The sequence below is a fragment of the Leptonychotes weddellii genome, chromosome 1, assembly GCF_054177405.1.
Source record: "Leptonychotes weddellii isolate Sample4059 chromosome 1, ASM5417740v2, whole genome shotgun sequence".
Lineage (NCBI taxonomy): Eukaryota > Metazoa > Chordata > Mammalia > Carnivora > Phocidae > Leptonychotes > Leptonychotes weddellii.
Genome location: NC_138369.1, coordinates 66,231,581 through 66,256,437, shown reverse-complemented (window position 1 = coordinate 66,256,437; position 24,857 = coordinate 66,231,581). Strand labels below are relative to the sequence as shown.

Sequence of the window (24,857 nt, the reverse complement as noted above, 5' to 3'; positions counted from 1 at the left end):
ATGATCTGTGGATTTTGAGTGAGCAACTAACTGGGTCAATGGTTGAACCACTTATGGTAGAAGAAAAACCAGGAAATGATTGACTGAGCTAAAGATGATGAACGGTCAAGTAAAAATGAACTGAAAATAAGTATATTAAATTTAGCAGCATGGAGTTTTTGATGATCTTAGGAAGATTTCTAATAATGTTAATAAGGAAAACAAGTTGTAAAAAACTTAGTTGTGTAACCGTGTCCCCAAGTGGCCTAAGAGTACCAAAGCAGCTGCACAAAATGGTCTACTGGAAAGTGTACAGAAAATATTAGAACTCCTATTTATGTTTTTTTTTTTTGCCAAAAAAATAAAGCAATTAAGTTATAATAACATTTAGTATTTCGGTGATCTGTGGCTAGCAAGCTAGCCTGAGGAGAGAAAGGACCAAAGTACAGAGGGAGTTAACAACAGGCATGTTCACTCCTACTTCTACTCTTACCACATTACAAGGTTTTGCGATTCATATGTGCCTGGCTAAGTGAATTTATAGATTATGTTATATAGTTTTCACTAATGAACCCTCAACCTAGCTGTAAAAGATTATAAAGACTGGGGGCACTTGGCTGGCTCAGTTGGCGGAGCGTGCAGCTCTTGATCCTGGGGTTGTAAGTTCAAGCCCTGAGTTGGGTGTGATTACTTAAAAATAAAATCTTAAAAAAAAAAAGACATCTCATCATCCTAAATTATGTTCTGAAGGTCTTTTGACTATAATACTGTGATTATCTTTATTTTAAAAATTTATTTATTTATTTATTTAAGAGAACACCAGCGGGGAGGAGAGGCAGAGGGAGAAGCAGACTCCCTGCTGAGCAGGGAGCCCAACGTGGGGCTTGATCCCAGGACTCTGGGATCATGATCTGAGCCAAAGGCAGACTTTTAACCAACTGAGGCACCCAGGCGCCCCTTACATCAATGATATATTAATACATTTTTAAAAATTAAAAATATTTACTCAATAGCTTTTGTTGACATTGTTTCCTGATACAGTATAATGGCATAATGGTACATGTATATAATTTATAAACAAAAATATATATTGAAAGGCTATGCTCAAACATTTTACTGATACAGTACATGATTAAAGAATGGAAGCTTGCTAGACAAGTATGTGAGAAGTAAAGATATAGTGATGAGTACAGGGAGCTCTTCCGGAAACTTGCTGTGAAGAAATCAGAACTAGAGGACATGTAGGATCCAGGGATATTTGTATGCTGGCTTGTTTCTCAGATAGGAGAGTTTACAGGAAAGGTTCCTAAACATTGATCTGCTTGTGAAAAATACAGATTCCCCAATTCCTCCCCATCCCTTTCTGATTTAGCCAGTCTGGGGTTACATTTAGGAACCTGAATGTCCAGCTCATCCTGATGCCAACAGCCTAACCTTAGATAAAAACTGGCCTTTATAAACCAAGGCTTCAATGCCAATGAGAAGAATCCCCAAGAAAAGAGGAGGTTCAAGACTGCACACAGTCCATGTGAGATTCCACAGTGAGCAGAGAAGAAGGGATGCAGGGACAAAGGAGGAGCTGGCTTTTGTTCGGAGCAGACATGGTTGCCCCACTTCCAGAAGGGATGAGTGCAACAGATGACTGAAGAAACTTACTGAAGATCTAGTGATGAGAAATCCAGGGTATTCCCAACAGGGAGGAATATGCTCCTTTACCAGAACTGATACAGAAACACACAAAACAGGTCTCCATTTTTAAAGAATTCTTACAAAAAGGCAGAGCTATATTTTTGTTATTGTTCTTTAATTAAACGCAGGTTTTCATTTACTGAGAGAGGTAAGAACTCATTTAGAGAACTTTTAGTTTCAATCTGATACTTCCAATCTGGAAATTACCTCATTCGTTTTGGTTTTTATGGCACTCAAACAATCCTGAACAATAGAGTTTATTTTCTTGCCTTATTTCTTTACATATTCTTTGGCACAACTCCATACACACTAAGAGATAAAAGCAAAGTCTGCCGATTGCATGGCAACTACAGCAGCTGGGCAACCAGGTACAGAAGGCAGCAGTTAACTGCCTGAGGGAGGTGAAGTTACTTGGAGTACAAAGAGAAGTTCAAAATGTGCAATCTGTCTGGTTTTAGGTCAAAAAGATGGTTTGCTCCACTGATCATACTTAGATTTCAATTATTTTGGTTTCTAATGTGAAATATATTCAACACTCTTCATAAGAAAAAAATATATAATATGTATATTTTGTCAAATCATGTGATATAACCCGTGGAAGCTGGATTAGCAAATTTATTTCTTTAGTAAAGGACCAGCGGTCCTCAAGCCCACCAGTCTTCCTTCTACCTTTATGTAGCCTTTTGCTTTTGTGACTTTTAAATTTAGAACCTGTTTTTAAGCATAAAAGTTCTGTTTAATAATTTTTTAACCTTAGTTTTAATCAGCGTGTGACTTCAATCATCTTATTCCTTACAACCCCTCCCCTTTTTTCTATTTATAAAAGTAAATGTTGTTGTAAAAAATTCTCAGGAAATACTGAGTGGTATAAATAATAAGGAATCACCTGTAATTTCACCCTAAGATAAAATTATAGCTAAGATGTCTGTGTATAGCTTTCCAGACCTTTTAAAAATGAATATGTTTATGTATGTGCATTTTTAATATGAAAATTGAAATATAATATACATATACACAACATATGTTGTTTAATTTTGGAATTCCCAGTTTACCATTTTTTCCCCATATAATAACTCTCTTAATGCCAAAATAGACCACAGCATCATTTTTAATGGATGCTAAGAATTCCGGTATACAGACGTGTTGTAATTTAAGTGATCTGGTATGCAGTATATTTTACCTTTAAGAATGGTAGGTTCACAACAAGAAATTGGACATTTAAATCTTATGTCCAAATAGAAGACTTCTTCTCTAAAGAGATCATATAAAGATCCAGACTAAAATGTTTCTTATGAGATTAAGTTTAAAAATAAACCAACTCATAAAAAAATAAACCAACTCATTTTATCATTGTCTAACAATACAATATTATATTTATAATTTCAACAGAATAATTTCAAATGATAATTCTTTTAAATAAATAAATGCATACCCACATACACAATGGGCAAGAATTTCTAGAGTGATTAGAGTTGATGAAAAGTCCTTAACAATTCTATACACATTTTAAAAGTAGGCATGTGCCAAATAAAAGTATGCAGCTAAACTAGTTGTGTAATAACTGAAGGCTTATTTTAAGCAAATCATACTTCAGAATCACATATTTTCAACCTAGATAAAGTTGCAAAATTGGAAAAATAATGCTTTTAACATTCTAATGTTCTATGTCTTTGAAAAACTATCTCTGCTGTTTCGAAACTCCTTTTCAAAGGCAAAGCGTATAAAAATATATAAAGGGTTATTGGGAAATTATGTCCTTTAGGAACACTAAACACTCAGCATGTATAACCAACAAATTTAAAAGTCAAGTGAGTCATTAGGGAAATGCAAATTAAAGCCACAATGAGATACTACCTAACATCCACTAAAATTGCCACAATAAAAAAAACATAGTAAGTGTCAGTGAGGATATTGAGAAATTGTAACATTCACACACTGCTGGTGAGAATGTAAAATGGTGCCACAACTTTGGAAAACAGCTTGGCAATTTCTTAAAACATTAAACATAAACTTACCATACAGCCTAGTGGTTCCACTCCTAGGAATCTACCCAAATGAAAACACGCCCACACAAAACCTTGTATGTGAATGTTCACAGCAGCATTATTCATAATTGGCAAAGATGGGAAACAACCCAAATGTCCATCATGGAATACTATCCAGCAATAAAAAGGAATAAATTACTGATACATCCTACAATATGAATAAACTTCAAAAACATACAAAGTAGAAGAAGCCAAAAGCAAAAAGTTACATATTGTGTAATTCCACTTACATAAAATATCCAGAAAAAGCAGCAAAATAAGTTTCTAACATCATCACCTTTTATTGAGTACCAATATATTCCAGTACTTTATATCTTAAAGGAAAAGCTTATTGGCAAACTTCAACATCATTGACTATCACTTTAATTTATATTTCAAAATTTTACTTTGCAGTTTTAACCAAATAAATATTATAATAGTGATGAGCACATGAGTGCTCAGGATTTATCTAGTTTATACACATTCAATGCTTTTTAATTCTTTCTCTAGCTGCTTGACTTTGGTCTATTTTAATTATCAATTAAGTACCCCCACTCAAAACAGGCAAGGCAGAGGAACATAATTGTCAAATTCTGTAGTATAACAAATAGTGGTGATGAATGCTTAAATAACAAAATACTTTTTTAAACTATGCATTCCAGTGATCCATGGATAACCAAGACTTGGTGATAAAAAACAAGATTCATTCTAATTTCTCCCAATTCCCTTAAGGAACTCAGAAAAAGATACTGTGTCCCAAGGACTAGAGAAATAAGAATTGGTAATAGACTGCCTACTAAAAGCATATGTGTATAGGAAAGTTTATTTTCTTCTAAACTCTACATTTGTTTTGTCAATAAAATGACATTTTGTTTTTAGTTTAGTATCCAGAGGCTTTCTGGTGATTACAGAGTTTTAAAGGCCTCAAATTATATCTGAATTGCAAAGTTAAGAATCAAAAAAAAAAAAAGGTTACAGAAGAGTCAGAAAATGTGAATTTATCTTCTGAGTCAGAACACTAACGAAATACTACTTAGTCCAGGAAATAGCTATTTTGTAAAATAAAATGTTTTCATGTATTACACTCTTTTCTGTAAAGCTGGTTAGTACTGTGCATTTTAAACTGTAACACTGAGATTCACCAAAAAATAAAGTAGGGAATCTTAAAAGATATATTCCAACACTGTAATTAGAAAACGTAAGAAATGGCGCTCAAAATGAAGAAGTTAAATGTGCTTCTGTATCAACCTTAACTGCAAAACTGAAGACGAGATGGAACACACATGCTCACGAGAGGGGCACAAAAGAATCCACTGGGGCGCATCTTAGATTTACTTTTTATTTCGCCTTTTTTACAAAATTGTTGTATAAGGTACATAACATACTAGAAGTATATAATTTATAAGGAAATAGATGCTGGGTTATGTACTCAACATTTTATTACTGTTAAGATGTGTAACCAAAAACCACTCTTCTAAGGAACGGACTGACTAGTAGGGTTACTATTATGTCACATTAGAATTAAGTAGTCACATTTTTCCATTATTCTGTGATAACTTTGTACTGAATGGAGCAGCTCAGATACTTTACAGAAAGAATTATTATCACCAAGGGCAAACCTGTATAGTTTATAAAGACCTTTATAGTTTACAATGTTTTCATGTATGTTATCTCATGGAATACCCACAGCCACTTAGTATCATTACTAATTGATCTGACATATTCAGTAACAGTTTCTCGAAAGCATTTGTAAACACTAGTTGTATTTATTATTATTAGAAGTAAAAATTAGCTGTGAAGCTAATGAGAGGAGAAAATATTTTAAAGACTGTAAGTAAATTGAAGCACAAAGAAATATGTTTTAGAAGAGTTAATCCTCCACAAAAAACAGTTTGGAAACCATTCAACAAGAATTATATAAAAGGACAGTTAACTGTCTCTTCCCCTGATAGCCTTTACCACCTTTATTCTTTAGTTTTTAAAGACAAGCTTAGGATCTTCTCAGCATAAACAAAGAAATGAGGGAAGTGAGGTTAAAGACTCTGCAATTACTCAACTGGAGAAAATTAAGGGTAGATTTAATAACTGACTCTATACATAAGTTCCGCTTTATGGAGGACAGTGACAAGATGTTTTACTAAAATTAAAATAAGAGGATACAAGTTGAAGCTGGCTACTGACAAAATTACTATAGAAAAAAAAAATCACAAAATTTTTGAGTGAAAATTCAGAGGAAAACTTAAGGACCTCTATCAAAAGGAATTTTTGTAAATAGGATAGTTTCCTATTAAATGAGATCAGTTAAGTGTACCAAGGATGCCTGTAAGAGATCAAAAGTTTGATTGCAGTTCTTCAGAAGTATGCATCTGTGTATGCCACTAACTAAACTTCACTAATCTGGTAGCACCCCTCTCAATAAATTAATGCATTGTTATTTACCTTAAAGAAGCGGATTTCTTTTACCAAACTGAGGGGTTGATAATGGTTAGGTTATTGGAATTAATAATCTTCATAATGAATGGCAGCAGGTAAAATTTAGATCAGAAGTTATCAGTTTCCAGTAAAGGAAATCTAATATGACTGCCATTGTCCAGCAAGTCTGTTACTTTGTTTTAGGTTAAAGACATATGCTAACTTGTTACTGATTTATGTACCAAGGCAATGGGTACATTTATGAATGACAAAATGATGAAATGCCTAAGAAGCAATAAACCAAAAGTTAAGATTTAAAAGTATAAAAAAAGACAACCATTTTCCCTTTGTTAAAATTTGACAATTTTTTAAAGACCTAAGGAAATCTGGATGTATTACAATTCTAAGAACCAAGAATACCGAGGGCATAAATTCAGGAATAAATCACAACATATCTCAAAGCTTTTGCTGTTTCAATACTTTGAACAGTTAAGAAAGGTTTAATTCTAACATTACCATTGGAGCAGATGGTCGATTTGATGACTGTCCTTCACTGTTCCCTGCATGCTGGATTAACCCACTAGGATTTGAAGACTGTGTTATAGGAAGCTGGGTACTGGATGCAGGTTGCTGAGATAATTCTACTTTGTAACTCTTATTTGATCCATCCAATCTGCTACTTCTCTCTATGGCAATCAGGTCTCGAATTTTTTGCAGCTGCTCCACTGAAGCTTTTTTAGGAAAGATAAGATGAGTTTCTCCCTGGAAGTTATAAAATTGGGAAAAATTTTAACCTTTGCTTTATACTGACAGTCATTCATATATATCTATAAAATGAAATCAATACCATAGAATACATCATATTTTAACAATCATTCTGTTTTCCTACCATAATGGTACTTTTTTTTAAATAGTCAAAGATAAAAAGTGCCTATATATGAACCAGAAAGTTAAGAAAATTGGGTCTCCTCCTTTGCATATAATGCTTAGCTTATTTGATTGGTTCAAAGGCCGTTAGAAAAATCTTTTCTTTTAGAAATAATAAGTCACAAAGTCTCATAAGAATTGTAAAAATGCACATTCCTATCTTCTCTGCAATAGTATATGATACTACTATTCTCTGTGAAATTCCTTATGAAATAATAGTAATTACTAGAGATGCAGCCATATAAAATGATCCGGGGTCAAGAAGTTATATATATAACAACCTTTGAATCTCCTAAACCCAAGACTTTAAAGAATAGCTACATGATTAGAAGTTTGGATATAGGGTCCACTAATTTTTCCAAGAAAACAAGAAGTACAGCCTGATGGTCAATTCAAAACTATGGATTGTTAACAGTACTACAAAGGTGGTCCAACAAAACAATCAAACAAAAATCCCGTTCTTCAAGTGGTGATTCATTTAATAAATACCCATCATATAATCAGAGTGCTTTAAGATACAACAAACATTACAACAAAGCTCACATTGTAGAATAGTCAGCAAATTACAAAACAAAAGTTAAATGAAAATATCTTCAATCAAGTTTCAAGGCACTGAGAAGCAACAGTGTTAAAATAATTAATTCCACCAACTGCATATGAGATAAAATGATTGTTAACGTGTAGTAGACAGACTTGCAGATTTTAAGCTTAATTTAAGTTAAGCTTCACAACTGAGAATGACCTATTTCCCTGGTGATGGCAGACCTATCAGAATCAACTGACCAACACATTTCTCACTAATGACATGAAAATTAATTCCATATGAATCCCTTTTAAAAAGCTAGAAGAGGCCATTAAGCTCTATATATTCATTACCCATAATAGCTGTAAAAACAAAACTATCATTTATTGTGTTCATGTGTTCTAGGTGCTATGCTAAACATTTTATGTATGTTATCTCAAGTAATCCTCACAATCACCCTGAAATGTAGGTATTAGGTTTATCACTATTCTTTATATGAAAATATGAAAGCTCAGAAAAGTAAAATAATCTGCCTGATGCTACAGAATAATTGTTGGAGTAAACCTTAATTGTTAAGCTATAATTGACTACATCTTAGACTAAACAGAGACCAAAAACCATAAGCTTGTACTAATAGTTGGAAGTCCTGAGCAAAAAGAGAATATTTCTACAGCTGTGATGACATATATGATTAGCATTGGATCACAATGATTTTCCAACATTAGAAAGGAACCACCTCACATCTCTGATGAGGTTTCTCTTTAGAAACCAGGTATCTAGGTTAAAACCAAATACGGATGCTTCCCATCTCATACCGTTAGTTGAGCAGCACTGAGAGAGGTAGAAGACACCATGGGCCAAGGTGGAAATCCAGCATAACAGCTATCTGGATCTATGTTCAGTCCATACCACAGAGAAGGCCCTGATAAGACAGAGATGCTGCTTGTGCCTTGCTCCCCTCCCTTCTAACTTTTCAGGACCAGTCCTACAAGAATGTAGGATTATGGCCAAAGTGTCTATACCAAAAAGTTTCATCAACAGCACTGTATTTTCACAAAAGGACAAAATGACAGGCTTAATGCACTAGATCCAATAACACTTTAAGAAATTAATGAGAATTCCAGTATTTAACAAAATCCGTATTTCTCAACACATTTTTGCTAAGACAATTCTCACTGTCAGATGTTAAGCAAACCTGGCTCCTGCCCACTAAATGCTGGTAATATCTTTTAGTCACCAAAACAACCAAAACTGCCCTCCTCCTATGGTACCTGATGAGAACCACTCCACTCATGAAGCCGGAGGAGTCGCATATCCATGCGGATCCCAGTCTTTCTCAACCTCCTTCTCAAAATTTTCACAAAGAATGTAGCCTCAGAGGCAAGTAGGCCCAAAAGTACCCAGGATTTTAATATATACCTGAACATTTTGGGGATGGGTCTGAGATTCCTACTTCATCTTAAAGCCTACTGAGTTTCTTTCTAATGGTAGAGTTCAATTGCAGTTCCATTGGTTCCTTCTGCACCTTAGCCACACTGATAAAACATTTATTGCAGGGGTGCCTGGGTGGCTCAGTTGGTTAAGCGACTGCCTTTGGCTTAGGTCATGATCCCAGGGTCCTGGGATCCAGCCCCACATCGGGCTCCCTGCTCCTCGGGGCGCCTGTTTCTCCCTCTCCCTCTGCCTGCCGCTCCCCCTGTTTGTGCTTTCTCTCACTCTGTCAAATAAATAAATAAAATCTTAAAAAAAAAATTTACTGCAGATGGGTCCTGAGGTATGACATCTGAAGACAATCAGAAATTTGAAGTACAAATTAGTTTGATCAAAGCATGTTAATCTTTTCTGAAATTGTCGCTCCATTTGTGTCAAATACTACTGTAAGTCTCAATCTAGCTTGTTACCTGGCACTGGTGTGCCCAACCTTTGGGTCTGCCTGAGACGGGTTTTCTAGAATGTGGGATTTTGAGTACTAAACCCAGGACAGCCCCAGGCAAACTGGGATGGTTGTCATCATACCCGGCACTCAAATATTTGTTGAATGAAAAGACAAATATGACTCCACAGAATATGTGACACTTCAAAACTGAGAAATCAGTAGTTTCCTGTTGTCATTTACTAAATTTTTCTGTCATTTAACTCAAAAGTCTGTATTTCCTTGAACAAAATCAGCAATGTTCTCAATTTTTCCTCCTATCCCTTTAAGTTCTTTATGTTCAGATGTCGGTAACTAACAAGCAGATGACAACATAATTTATATCTCCAGGCTGACCTCTCCTTTTGAGTTACAGACTCATATATCCAACTGCCTACTTGTTATCTCTACTTGAATGGTTAACAGTGTATTAGTTATAATCATCCAAAAGAGGAAGTAGTGATTTCTCCTGGCATCTGCTACGCTCCAAGATTTCTCAATCTGAATTAATGGTACTTGCATCCACTTAGATGCTCAAACCAAAGCCTAGTAGTATCCGATTCCTTCCTTTCCCTTGTACCCCACAATCAATTCATCAAGTCCTGCAGGCTCTGCTTAAAAAAAAAAAAAATTCTGGATGCCTCTACTTTTCCCCCATCTCCACTGCCAACAGTCTTTAATTCAACAAATGTTTACTGTGTGCCTCAATGTATTCTAGGAGCTAGCAAGAGGGGACAAAAAGATAAAAGGCTCTGCCCTCACGGAACCATTTTCAAACCATTTTTGTTTCTCCTTTAGGCTGATAAAAGCTTTCTAACTGGTCTCCCTGCTTCATCTCTTGCCCCCACCCCAGAACATTCACTTTACAACAGCTAAAATATTATTCCATACCTAGAACCTTCCTATGGTTTCCTATCTCACTTAGAATGAAGTCCAAGTCTTTATCACCGTCCTCAAAACCGCACACCCTGGATTCTGCCGGCCTGTGTAGCTACTTTCTGTGCCAAAGCTAATCCTGCTAGAAGTCTGTTGCATATGTGAATCCTTCTGTTTGAGGTACTCTTACCTGAGGGCTTCAGGTACCTGAAATGCTTCTTTTCATTTAGGTCCCAGCTCAAATATTATCTCCTGAAAGGCCTTCCCTAACCACTCATTCTTACGTAGCTGCCCACCTCTACAGTTGCTTTTTATATCACCATGCCGTATTTTCCTCTTTGCACTCATCTTTGCTTTCATGTCTACTGTTTGTCTAACCTATTAGAACCAGGCTCCATGTGAGATGGGATCTATTTCTCTAGTTCACTACTATACCCTTCAGGGCCTGGAACAGAATCTGGGGAGAAAAGCAGAGAGGCAGGAAGGAAAGTACTTCTTATGGCAACTCAGCAGATCTCTTTAACAATTTCTATAGCCTTGACATTTCTGACTGCTATGGACTACCGTGTATCCACAACCTGGTTCAAGTTCTTTCAGTATTCCATAAACTAAAAATGGTTAAGCATATATACATAAAGAAAATTGACAATATTGATAACTACTTTCATTGTGTCATAAAATTAAGCTATGTACTGGGGCGCCTGGGTGGCTGAGTTGGTTAAGCGGCTGCCTTCGGCTCAGGTCATCATCCCAGAATCCTGGGATCGAGCCCCACATCAGGCTCCCTGCTCAGTGGAGAGCCTGCTTCTCCCTCTGCCTGCCTCTTTGCCTACTTGTGCTCTCTCTGTCAAATAAATAAATAAAATCTTTAAAAAAAAAATTAAGCTATGTACAAGATTCCAGAAGATGAAAACACCAAACTTTTATTTTGATTAAAAAACAAAAAAACATATTGAGATTCTTCTCTTCTGTCACAGAAGAAATCCCTTACATGTGGCAACTGAACTCAGCTTTTCTGTATTTACTCTTTTCATTTCTTACTGGAGACAGACGGCTAGATCCTACTAGAATTCGTGTGTACTTACAAATCAGATTTTTGCTAAAAGTCTAAAATGACCCACAATGTGGTCTTTGGGTTGTATGTCTGACCTCCCTGTTCTAAAGGATTAAAACTTCTAAGAATTTTCCCTGTGGGACAGTTGTTATATTTTACTGTGATTTTAAAATATATTTACTGTGACTTTTAAATGTCTAATAGGTGAAAAAGTAACTAGTTCTGCAGATTTCCAAAATGATCCATTAATTTAAAATTATCTTATTTAGATAATTATCCATCAACATTATAATAAATTCTTTATACATGAACGGGGGAGAAGAAACCCTTCAACTTACCTCTTCAAAGCCCATTTCAAATAAACATTCAACAGCTCCTCTGACAGGTAAGAGTCTAGTAGAAAAAGCTGTGTTTCCAATCCGGATAGATCTATATTTTTCATCATTAGGGTTTCTGATTTAAATAAAAAAAGTTTGATTATATATAACAATTTATACTTTCCACAGTGTTTTTGCACTCCTTTTTACATTTTATATTGGCTACACTGCTACAAGGTATTATAGTTCCCAACTTTAAAGAAATAGGAAGCACAGCCCGGAAAAATAGCCTGATTCTGTGATTCTTACCTCAATATACATTTACTACCACCTTACTGTTTAATTTCATAGCTGATAATATTAATGCTTCCATAAGGGAAACCCATGCAACATTTTCATTCTATGCTGTTAAAGCCACATACCTTTATGAGTTTTTAGGTTGCTAAGAAAAAAATCTAGGTAAGCTCCAGACATGGGTGTAGGTTTTGCCTATTTTGTTCTGATGGATCTCAATCATCAAGAATGGTGCCTGATGCATAGATGATAGTTAATAAATACTTGTGAAATGAATAAAAAAAACCTAAGAAGCTATATAAAAATGGATCACAGTTCCTCAAACACTTTACCTCTGACAAATACAAACCCAGGTATACCTTAGAGTCACTTGATTTTCTTTCTTCCCTAGACCAATGATTGCTTTTACTCTTAAGTTCTGTTTCAGCTTAAGATACATTTTTGTCACAGCCAATTTTTTTTTTTACCATGATTAAGATTTTGAATAGCATACATGGGATGAGACCAGCATATGAAAGGCTTTGAGATTTTTAATAACCTTGATAAATCAGAAAGGCTGTCTAAAAAATCAGAAAAAAATACAAGGTTAAGATAATCACAGTATTGGGGCACTTGGGTGGGGCTGTCAGATAAGCATCTGCCTTTGGCTCAGGTCATGATCCCGGGGTCCTGGGATCGACGTCGGGCTCCCTGCTCAGCTCAGCGGGGAGTCTGTTTCTCCCTCTCCCTGTGATCCTCCTCCCTGCTCATGTTCTCTCTCAAATAAATTAATTAAAAAAAAAAAAGAATCACAGTATTACACTCAAAAAGCCTTCAGAACATAATTAGGATGATGAGTAATTTTTTAATAAGATTTTATTTATTTATTTGTCAGAGACAGCACGCACAAGCAGGAGGAGTGGCAGGCAGAGGGAGAAGTAGGCCACCGCTGAGCAAGGAGCCTGATGGGGGACTCAATCCCAGGACCCAGGGATCATGACCTCAGCCAAAGGCAGACACTTAACCAACTGAGCCACCCAGGTGTCCCGATGAGTAGATTTCATATCTGACACAAATCCCCTCACAATAGTAGTGGCTTCTATTAGCACTATTTTAAGAAGGATTCTGAGGCTGTGTCAGGGTCCATAGGAAGGAGTGCTGAGGCCATCTGCCTGGGGTAGGGAATGGGGATGGTGGACAAAGGCTAGCAACTCATTAACCATTCTTGTCCTAATTTAATTGTGGAAATTTCAACATATTTCACATTTGTTTTCCATCAAGCAACTCTCTATTGCCAAACTGTCATAAATACATGAATCTGCTTTAAACTTTTCCTTAATTTCAAAAATTATGCAAGGTTATTACAGAATATTCAGAGATAAAGCTCTAAAATAGTGTTATTCAGAATGTCCACAGACTGGTGCCCATCTATAAACTTCTTGCTAGTCATTCATGAGAAGTGCAGAAATTGAGACTACTCAGCAATTTTTCTAACAATCTGATTTGCCATGAAATTTTTATTGTACTTTACAAAGTTATAGATCCACAAAAAATTGGCAATTAAAAACAAAAACACTGTTCTTCAACACAGGTCTTTTGAGCATCACAGGTGGTTGAAAACACAAAGAAAAATATATGCTCTATTCTTTTATTCTGTGTTTTAAATGAGTTTCTCAACCTTGGCATTGTTGACATTTGAGGTCTTTGCTGTAGGGGACTGCCCTGAGCACAGCAAGATATTTAGCAACCTGGCTTTTATGCCACATTATATTGTAAGTGTGCCTCCTTTTCTTACCACTTAAACAAAAAACATTAAACTATACAATACTCCTACATTTATCAATGCCAGTTATAGATAAATGAAGCATCTTTTCATGATATTCAACACATTTCACAGGGTCATAAACATCAGTACCACCAGGATGATATAATCTACTGGTGCAAAACTGCCTGATTTTTTTTTTTTTTACCTATTTTTTCCCCAATAGCTTCCAGATTTTTACATGATCAAAGTCTTTCTCTGGCTCTAATTTTCTAGTTTTTCCTCCCTCTTTCACCACTGTTTAAAAATTCTTATAAAACCTAGACTAGTTGATCTGATACAGCTTATTATTTTGATACATGTTTCAAAGTAAATCATGGTCTAGTCTAGTCAGCAATTTTCTACCTTTTAACATCTATGGGCCTTACATACCATTTATCTGTTTTTCTCACTAAAAACATAATGCAAACAAACAAAAAACCCCAAAAAACTCAACAGTAATGTCCAGTTACTCAAATCCTATCTTCCTCTTTTTAAATATGTTGGGCACACCAGCCATAGTACTGAACACACAATAGTGCCAAAAGTTCGTCCTGAAGCCCTCACAGGCTTAGAGAACTGGGCCATAAAGCCATTAGAGCTCAAATCCAACAGATCCTATTTCCTACCCTTGGAAAAGTACCACTTTCTAAATCTCTAGCTTCACAGCATCATCCCAGCGCATCCACCATCCTTGAACTCATTACTATTCTCCTTATCTTGCAGTGTCTAAAGTACCCTTAAGGATCACCTTTATTTTTGCTTCATTTTCTTCTTCCATTAACTTAATTTCCTGTGCAGACTTTTCTCAAATATTTTTTGCTGTAATTCTTCAACGTGCAATGTTTCTACCTCTGCTGACCCTTAACTATTTCTGCAACTTGTAATATTTATCTTGCTTGTTAGCAATAATTTCGCACCCTTTTTTTTTTTTTTTTTGGTTGTTTGTTGGATGATGTTGAAAGAATGGGACCTTGAACGGGCAGCAAAATGTCCTGACCCACTCACCACCACTTTGAACATATTTTGGTGTCTTCCTAGTTGTCTTACCCCCTAGTTGTCTTTGTTTTTACAACTGAATGGTAAAAAAAAGTCATGCTTTTCACCTTGAAAGTTATAATCGACCATGTAATTAAGATTTTAAGACACACTGGGGCACCTGGGTGGCTCAGTCAGTTGAGGGTCCGGCTCTTGGTTTCAGCTCAGGTCATGATCTTGGAATCATGGGATTAAGCCCCATGTTGGACTCTGTGCTCAGCATGGGGTCTGCGTGGGATTCTTTCCCTGTTCCTTTCCCTTCTGAGCCCCAGCTCCCCACCTCCGCTCTCTAAAATAAATTAAAAAACAAAATCTTTAAAAAAAGTTTTTTTTTTTTTCAAAGATTTTATTTATTTGAGATAGAGAGCGTGCACATAAGCAGGGGATATAGCAGAGGAGGAGGGAGAAGCAGGCTCCCTGCTGAGTAGGGAGCCCTATGCAGGGCTTGATGAAGGGCTTGTTCCTAAGACCCTGGGATCATGACCTGAGCCAAAGGCAGACACTTAACTGACTGAGCCACCCAGGTGCCCAAAAAAGATTTTAAGACATGTAGCTTCCTACAGAGGTCACAGACTCAGAAAAAAGAAAAACTTAAATGTTTCTATTTCAGAATTTCAGAAATGCTGATAATTAAATATATCTAACCATTTACTAGCCCTCTACCTCTTTAGAATGCATAATCTCAGAAAGGGTTTACATAAATGGAAATTTAGTACATGAGAGATCCTATAATCTTGTATTTTTATTACTAATCAAAAAGGTGGTTTGTAGGCCATTTAAAAAAATGTTTCTAGTCCTTCTGAAAATCTATCATTCTGAGATACATGTAAATTTTTCAAAAACATCTTTAGAACCATCTGGGAACCATCTCTGGCTCTAACTCTACCATTCTATATAGCTGACAAAAAGGGAAACATACACATAATCTAGCTTGTTCAACATGAAAAACTGAATAATGGTAACAACAGATAACATGTGTGCCTTCATTCCTCTTTTGCAACAATCCTATAATGCAGGCATTTTTCTTTCCTCTTAAAAATGAGGAAACTGAAAAAAAATGAAGAAACTGAAACCCAGAGACTTTACATAAATTGCCTATAACCACACTCCTAGGAAATGGTTGACTGGGATTTAAATGCACTGGTCTTACTACAAAGCTTACATACTCCCCACCACACAATATGCCAACAAACTCACCAACCCTCTCTAAATTTCTCCAGTTGTCAACAGTCACCTAGATTAGAAACCTGAAGTTATTTGGGTTATTTTGTCTCCTCTCTTTACCGGCTCTACTCCTTGCATTCAGTCATCAAGAACTGCCAATCCCTGCCTCTGATAATTCTTTCTCTATTCTATCCCCATTTATGCTTATGATTACTGTAATAGCTTCACAAATGAAACCCATGCCTTGTGTCTTCTTACATCATTATTCTACATGAAACTCCTTCATGTTTCTCTGACTCTAGAAAGTACAATCATTTTCTTTTGCCTCTTATGTCAAATATATGTTCTCTGCTATTCCATGAACCCATCCCATCTTACCAAACCTCCATTCTCAAAACTCTTCCACACTAGGTCCCTGGACTATCTCCAGACATAAACATGTAACTGCTTGAACACTGTCTTCCAATTGTTCTCTAGATTTTATGCTGTGGCTGTTTTCCATACTTGCGTCTTTCTCCTAAACATATTTATTTTCTTGGAAGAAACCACTTTCCGTTTTTGGCCCTTCCCAATCATACGCAGTGCAGTTTGTAACCAATAACTGGGTGCAGTTTGCAAAGGAAATTAGTGGAACATCAAACATATTTTTTAAAGAATTAAAGGAGCTAATTATCTAAGGAACACATGTGGAATGCTAGTTAAACTATTATAAACTTTGCAAAGTAGATATTATTGAGGACAGCTCACCTTTATCTAAAAGTCAGTGAACTAAAAAAAAGTAAAAAGTTCAAACCCATAGCATATTGTGCATGCAAATTAGCTTATGTTTTATTCTATAATTTCAATGGCTTTATAACTCTTAGTTGGGGAATAGGTAACCATCACCTGAAGGAGAAATTTGAAATGTAATCAAAGATATTATCTTCACTTGAGTGCAGTGACAAGCATTGCTGTTAAAAACAAAACAAAACCTACTAATGAAATTCTCATTTCATAAAATACTATGTCAAACCCTGAGGCAGGAACAAGATATATCAAGACAACATCCCTTACACAGTCCCTTATCTCTAACACTGATTGATTTCCCAAAACAGCAAAAGGAACAGAAACCTTGGTTTTTTCCTACTCTTAAATAAGTTAAACAGATTTGTAAGATAGTGTAGCTAGAGATCAAGAAGAGATCAGGGGCTTTTCTGTTAAGAGGTTAACAACTCACTGGACTTAGAAGTGTAATAAAGCGAGTTTTCTAACTTCCTGAAGCCTAAAGGAGTTTTAATTCTAATATAAGAGCAGGGACTACTACTATTATATGCACAACTCTGAGATATTATAGGTTAGGGTTTAGACCACTGTAATAAAGTGAAAATTACACTAAAGCAAGTCAAATGAATTTTTAAAATTTCCCACTGCATATAAGTTATGTTTATACTATACTGTAGTCTATTAAGTCTTTAATAGCATTATATCTTAAAAAATTGTACACATACCTTAATTAAACATACTTTAATGCTAAAAAATGCTAACTACCATATGAATTTTCAGTGAGTTGTATTTTTTTTTTTTAAAGATTTTATTTATTTGTTTGACAGAGAGAGACACAGTGAGAGAGGGAACACAAGCAGGGGGAGTGGGAGAGGGAGAAGCAGGCTTCCCACCGAGCAGGGAGCCCAATGCGGGGCTTGATCCCAGGACCCTGGGATCATGACCTGAGCCGAAGGCAGACCCTTAACAACTGAGCCACCCAGGCGCCTCGAGTTGTAATCTTTTTGCTGGTGGAGGGTTTGCCTCAATATTGATGGTTGCTAAAGGTTGGGGTGGGTGTGGCAATTTCTTAAAACAAGACGGTAAAATCTGCCACATCAATTGACCCTTCCTTTCATGAACAATTTCTCTGTAGCATGCAATGCTGTTTGATAGAACATCTTTCAAAATTGGACGCAATCCCCTCAAACCCTGCTGCTGCTGCTTTAGCAACAAAGTTTGTTATATTCTAAATTCTTTGTTGTGATTTCAACAATCTTCACAGCATCATCACCAGGAGTAGATTCCATCTCAAGAAACCACCTCCTTTGCTAATCCATAAAAAGCAAGTCCTCATCCACGAAAGTTTTATCATGAGATTGCCGCAATTTAGCTATATCTGTAGGCTCCACTTCTAATTTGAGTTCTCTTGCTATCTCCACCACATCTGCAGTTCCCTCCTCCACTGAAGTTTTGAATCCCCCAAAGTCATCCATGAGGATTGGAATCAATTTCTTCCAAATGCCTATTAATGTTGATGTTTTGACCTCCTTCCATGAATCACAAATGTTAATGGCATCTAGAATGGTGAATCCTTTCCAAAAGGTTTCAACTTACTTTGCCCAGGTCCATCAGAGGAATTATTATCTATGGCAGCTATAGCTCTACAAAATGTAAATGTTAAAATAAAAGACTTCAAAGTCCAAATGACTCCTTGATCCATGGGCTGCAGAATGGATGCTGTGTTAGCAGGCATGAAAACAACATTATGTCATTGTACATTTCCATCAGAGCTCTTAGGTGACCAGGTGCATTGTCAATGATGGATGATGTGCTATCACCCAGGCTTTGTTTCTTCCATTTATAGAGTATAGGCAAAGTAGATTTGGCATAATTCTTAAGGGCCCTAGGATTTTCAGCATGGTTAATAAGCACTGACCTCAACTTAAAGTCACCTGCTGTATTAATCCCTAACATAAAAGTCAACCTGTCCTTTGAAGCCAGACATTGACTTCTCCTCTCTAGCTATGAAATCTTTGATGGCATCTTCTTCCAATCAAAGGCTATTTGGTCTACACTGAAAACCTGTTGTAGTGTAGCCACCTTCATGAATCATCTTAGCTAGGTCTTCTGGATAACTTGCAGCTTCTCATCAGCACTTGCTACTTCACCCTGCTCTTTTGTGTTATGGAGACAGCTTCTTTCCTTAAACCTCATGAACCAACCTCTGCTAGCTTGCAACTTTTCTTCTTCAACTTCGTCACCTCTCTCAACCTTCAGAGAACTGAAGAGGTTAAGGCCTTGCTCGGGATTAGGCTTTGGTTTTTAGGAGAATGTTGTGGCTGGCTTCATCCTCTATCTAGACCACTCTTCCATTAGTAGCAATAAGGCTCATCATTTGTGTGTTCACTGGAGTAGCACTTTTAATCTCCTTCAAGAACTTCTCTTTTGCGGGACGCCTGGGTGGCTCAGTCGGTTAAGCGTCTGCCTTCAGCTCAGGTCATGATCCCAGGGTCCTGGGATCGAGTCCCGCATCGGGCTCCCTGCTCCGCGGGGAGCCTGCTTCTCCCTCTGCCTCTGCCTCTCTCTCTCTATCTCTCATGAATAAATAAATAAAATCTTTAAAAAAAGAACTTCTCTTTTGCATTTGCAACTTGGCTTTTTGGTACAACAGGTCTAGCTTTTGGGCTATCATGGATTTTGATGTGCCCTCCTCACTAAGCTGAATCACTTCTAGTTTTGGATTTACAGTGAGAGATGTGCACCCCTTCCTTTCACTTTAACACTTAGGCCATTGCAGGGTTATTGATTGGCCTAATTTAAATTATTATTGTGTGTCAGGACACCAGGAGGCCTAAGGAAAAGAGAGGGACAGGAGAAGGGCCAATGGGTGGAGCAGTCAGAACACACACAGCATTTATAGATTAAGTTTGCCATCTTATGTGGGTGCAGCTGGTGCATCCCAAAACAATATTAACATCAAAAATAACTGATCGCAGGATAAAGAAGATGGAGTATATATATACAATGGAATATTACTCAGCCATAAAAAAAGAATGAGATCTTGTCATCTGTAACAACATGGATGGATCTAGGTGGCATTATGACAAGAGAAGTCAAACAGAGAAAGACAAATATCATATGATTTCACTTATATGTGGATAAAAAAAACAAAAAACAGAATCAAACACATAAATACAGAGTACAAATGATGGTTGCAGGGGCGGAGGGGGGAGTGCGGGATGGGCAAAATAGGTGAAGGGGAGTGGGAGATACAGGCTTCCAGTTATGGAATAAGTCACTGGGGCAGGGGGGTGCCTGGCTGGCTCAGTCAGTAGAGCATGTGACTCTTCATCTTGGGGTCATAAGTTCAAGCCCCACATTGGGCACAGAGCTTACTAAAAAAAAAAAAAAATGTCATGGAGATAAAAGATACATATACGGAATATAGTTAATGGTATTATAATAGAACTGTATATGACTGATGGTAACTACACTTGTGAGCACAGTATAATGTACAGACTTGTGGAATCACTATGTTGTACTATTGAAACTAATGTAACATTGTGTGTCAACTCTATTTCAATTAAATGAAAGAGCTCACTGATCAGGGATCACCATAACAAATACAATAATGAAAAAGTTTGAATATTACAAGAATTACCAAAATGTGACACAGAGATACAAAGAGAGCTGTTGGGAAAAATGGCACCAACAGACTCGCTCAACACCACAAACCTTCAATTTGTAAAAAAACCCCCAAAAAACCAAAAACCAGTATTTGCAAAGCACAATAAAGTGAAGAGCAATAAAACAAGGTATACTTGTACTTAACTAAACAAGGGTAGTTTTTCATATCATCTTCAATTATGAGTTCCAGACTCCTAATTCCCTTTTTAGATAAAAACTTTTCAAGATCAGAAACATAAGCCATAGGAAAGACTGTAACATGAACTGAAAGCAAGGTTTCTTCTATGAGTTTGGTAAATATTCATAATGGTGATTCTGATACCAAGTCATTATTTGCATGCAAAGGTTTTCCTTCCTCAAAACACCTTGATCTTAGATTTTGGGTTTCACTAGATTAAAAGCAGAAGTGAATCCTATTACAAGGCCACTTCCCTTTTCTGAATAATGGGGTTTAAATAGTTTGGTGGCTTTCCAGGTTGGAGGTCTCAGGTCATAATATCTGGAGGACTCAGCTTATGAGTTCATTCATGCAGAGTCCATTGGCATCCCTGTGCTTTGAAGAGCTGTTAGACCTCACAGGGTAGAGGTGAGTTGAGAAGATGTCACAGAGGAGAAAGGCAGTCTCCACATAGGTCACAATTGTGTAGCTGTGTACACGGCACATGCTGCACATCCCTTATAACATTTGGTGAATAACAAAGGTTCATTTTTCCTTCAATTTACTTTTAGAATCCTTAATGTTACCTCTATGAACAATATATTGCCATGAACAATGAAATGCCATGGGTTAAAACACCACACTTGTAACTAGTGTCTCTAAAATTGGGTCACATCAAATCTATAACCTTGAAACTAAGAATTTCCTTTTAGACTTCATGCCAATATACCCACCACTTAGAAGAACAAGTACATCAGGGGGTGAGGTGGGAGAAAGAACCTAGATAGTAATCATGGTGACCTGATAAATGAGGTAACCCCACTCAAGTACCTGGCACCTGGAGCTCCTTTAACCTAGGTTCCATTTCCCTCCCCCACACAAGCCACTACATGATTTGATCTAAGAACTGAATGAAGTGGATAATAATTCAAAATGAATAATCAAAATTGCCTCCCAATTCCCCAAACCTGTAAGGTCCCTTAAGAATCTACAGGTGTAGGGCGCCTGGGTGGCTCAGTTGGTTAAGTGACTGCCTTCAGCTCAGGTCATGATCCCAGGGTCCTGGGATCGAGTCCCGCATCGGGCTCCCTGCTCTGCGGGGAGCCTGCTTCTCCCTCCCCGACTCCCCCTGCTTGTGTTCCCTCTCTCGCTATGTCTCTCTCTGTCAAATAAATAAATAAAATCTTTAAAAAAAAAAAAAGAATCTACAAGTGTATTTTGCTCACAAGAGAATGAAACAAATTCCTCTCAGCCAAAGTAATCTTCACTAATTCTTATTTAAAAGGTCATGTTGAAAAGCAGAATACAGGTATTAAGAGAAAAATTGTAACTTTAATATGGTTAATAATATTTCAATCAACAAAAGTGGGCAGGAAAAGACCATAAAAATGTAAAAACCCCAATACTTCAGTAGTAGTATGCTTTAATATTAAGGTATTCATAAAACGTTGGGGGGGTGGATATTAAAGCATAATACTACTGAAGTGGTGGGGTTTTTACAGACTAACTTCTCATAACCCTGCGACTAAGGCACTATGTTCGGGAAAATCCACGCAAAGGGAATGAAACGCTGTTACCATTTCTGTGCTGACATTAAGACAGTTAACCCGACCGGAATCAAGTGTTTAGGGCACGCCTTCTCACCTCCCTCCGCGTGCGCCATGCCCGCGACCTCCAGTTCACCCTAGAGGACCCCGACATTAGGTGCCAAGGCACAAGTGCAAAGAAACTTACTCTTCTCGGGAGGGAGTGGCCCGGCCGGGTCTCGAGGCCCCTGGCCGGTGGGCTCCGATTCTGAGCCGGAGCAAGGCTCAGGCCCCGGTCCCTCCTGGCCTCGCCACCCTTCGGGGCCCGAGCCGGGCGCCCCTAAACCCAGGCCAACCAGGCGCCCCCTCACCGCCCGCGGTGGCACCCCGTGCGACTCCTCAGCCCCGCACCTGAGGATGTTGTCCGCATAGGTGAGCAACAGCTTGGAGGCCTCCAGAAAGGTCTCCGGGGTGTTCTGGCACAGCTCGGCCACGGCCGGGGACGCGGAGCCCGACGCGCTGCCCAGCGCCGCTGCCGCCATGCTTGAGCGCCCGCGGCCGTCGCCGCCCCTCGCGCGCCGCGTCCCGCACTGAGCAGGCGCTACAGCGCGCGGCCTCCGGTGCGGCGAGCCGGGAGGGGCGTGGCGCTCTACCCGAAGGTGGGGGGGGGTTGGCGGGGAGGGGCGGGGGACTGGTTTGGAGGGGCGGGGGCGGCCTCAGCCAGGCGGGCTGGGTGGGGGCGCTCCGGGAGGTTCGGGGGTTTGGACCTGGAGGGACTGGGGCATCGTCGCCAGGGCTCGGGGCTTCGATCAGAAAGAAGGGGCGGGGTGCTTGGTTGTCAGGGCCCGGGGGCTTCAGCTAGGAGGGGCAGGGAGATGCTGGCCCGTTTGTCCCAGAAATCCGCTCCTTCCACGCCCTAGGGTGGGTTTAGATTGATCCAGCCACGAAGGTGGGGAAACCCCGTAGTACAACCACCCCTTTTCCCCCAAACAAAACAATCTTATAGCTTCCTCTTCGCAAATTGCCAGGTGTTCCTAGATACGTGTGGATGAAAAGACCCCAGAAGGAAGGAGCAACAAATGTTTAAAACCAAACGGGTGTCTGTCTGTATACTCTGCTGGGTTTCTGGTATATAGATTCTTTTTAGAATTAGATGAATGATTGAAAAATCTTTTTCATAAGTACCAGTTCAAATAGTATGATGTCTCTGTAAAGAAGTAGTTTTCAAACCAAAGGTTGCAAAGTAGTGGGTTGTGGACTCAATTTACCGTGTAGTGATCAGCGTAAACCTACATACCGTAAGGACAGAATAGAATAAAATTGGGGGGGGGGGTTGGCAGTAAAAATATGCATCTCACATAGTAAGGGTAGGTATTATTTTGTGACTTTGTATCACAGGTAGCCATCATGTCGTTAATGTCCTTTATTCCTTTTAGAAGATGAATCCTAACTTCTTTAATCCATTCTTCTGCCTCACCATGTCCTTGAAAGTGTACTTTACCAATGGCTTCCTTCTTTGCAGACATACCTTTCAAACCTCAACAAATATTTTTCTTGACCTTATGTTTTTAAGGTAAGTTATTTGCATAAGTAGCTTATTTAAATGTTCTTGATGACTTAATCTTCTGTTTGCTTCTTAAATTTGAAGTTTTCTTTCAGTATCTCAGAGCAAGACCTTGAACTATGCCATCTGCTTCAATTACCATTCATCTGCTAGATATGTGGGAAAAGTTTTTAATATGTAGGTTTTTGGACCAGCTTCCAAGACTAGTGTGTTTAACTGATAGTATGTTACTAGCATCTGTAATTAAAATTTTCAGTGACTTAACACAAGAGAAATTTCTTTTTTGCTCACATAACAGTTTAAAAAGCAGGTGTCAGGGACACCCGGGTGGCTCAGTCAGTTAAGTGTCTGCCTTCCACTCAGGTCATGATCCCGGGGGCCTGGGATCGAGTCCTGTATCAGGCTCCTTGCTCAGCGGGGAGCCTGCTTCTCCCTCTGCCTGCAGCTTCCCCCGCTTGTGACCTCTCTTTCTCTCTCTGATGAATAAATAAAATCTTAGAAATAGATAAATAAATAAAAAGCAGGTGTCATTAGTCAATGGGCAACTTTCCTCCATGTAATGACTCAGGCTCCCAGGCTCCTTCCATCCTGTAGAATAGAGGTCAACAAACATTTTTTTGTTGGGCCAGATTGTAATGTTTAAGGCTTTGTGGCCATAGGGTCTCTGTTTCAGCTCTTTAATTCTGCTTCTGCACTTGTAGTTCTGTAGACAGTACTCTGATATTAATGGGCATGGCTGCATTCCCATGAAACTGTTTACAAAAACAGGCAGCCTGCTGGATTTGGCCTGTAGTTGGCTAACTCCTGCCATAGAGCCTCAGAGACTTCTGCATTTAGTTAGTGGTTGGGCAAAAAGAAGGCATACCTGCTTCTTAACCACATGGGCCCAAAATGACATACAGCATTTTCTCTACCATATAACTGGAGAAAATGAAGCCCCATCTAGATAAAAGAGGGAAGGCTGGGAAATGTAGTCCCTAGCTGGACATGTACTACCCACAACTCTAAAGGATGGAAAGGTGTGGGGAAGGGGGCCTAGAATTATAGCTAGCTGTCTCTAACCACAAACTATATTCATCTTAATTTGAGTTTCTTTTTTCACATTTATTTATCCCTATAATAGCTTAAAGTTATTATATACTATATAGTATTTTGACTTTTTTTTTAAAGTAACAACACTTTTTTTTTTT

General features: G+C 38.1%; 1 protein-coding gene across 3 annotated transcripts in view; it reads right to left on the bottom strand.

The window, feature by feature from the left end:
* NGLY1 (N-glycanase 1) overlaps positions 1 to 22,683 on the bottom strand; it is a 57,552-nt gene extending 34,869 nt beyond the window's left edge. For 2 of the 3 annotated variants that reach the window (XM_006735886.3, XM_081825586.1), the window contains exons 1-3: positions 22,515 to 22,682; positions 11,735 to 11,849; positions 6,621 to 6,866 (exon numbers count right to left, since the gene is read on the bottom strand). In XM_006735886.3, the coding sequence (XP_006735949.1) occupies positions 6,621 to 6,866; positions 11,735 to 11,849; positions 22,515 to 22,645 (492 nt within the window). In that variant the 5' untranslated portion in view covers positions 22,646 to 22,682. Of the gene's footprint in view, positions 1 to 6,620; positions 6,867 to 11,734; positions 11,850 to 22,514 lie in introns of all 3 variants that reach the window. The other variant, XM_006735887.3, reaches the window with a different exon arrangement.
* Positions 22,684 to 24,857: the final 2,174 nt, after the last annotated feature.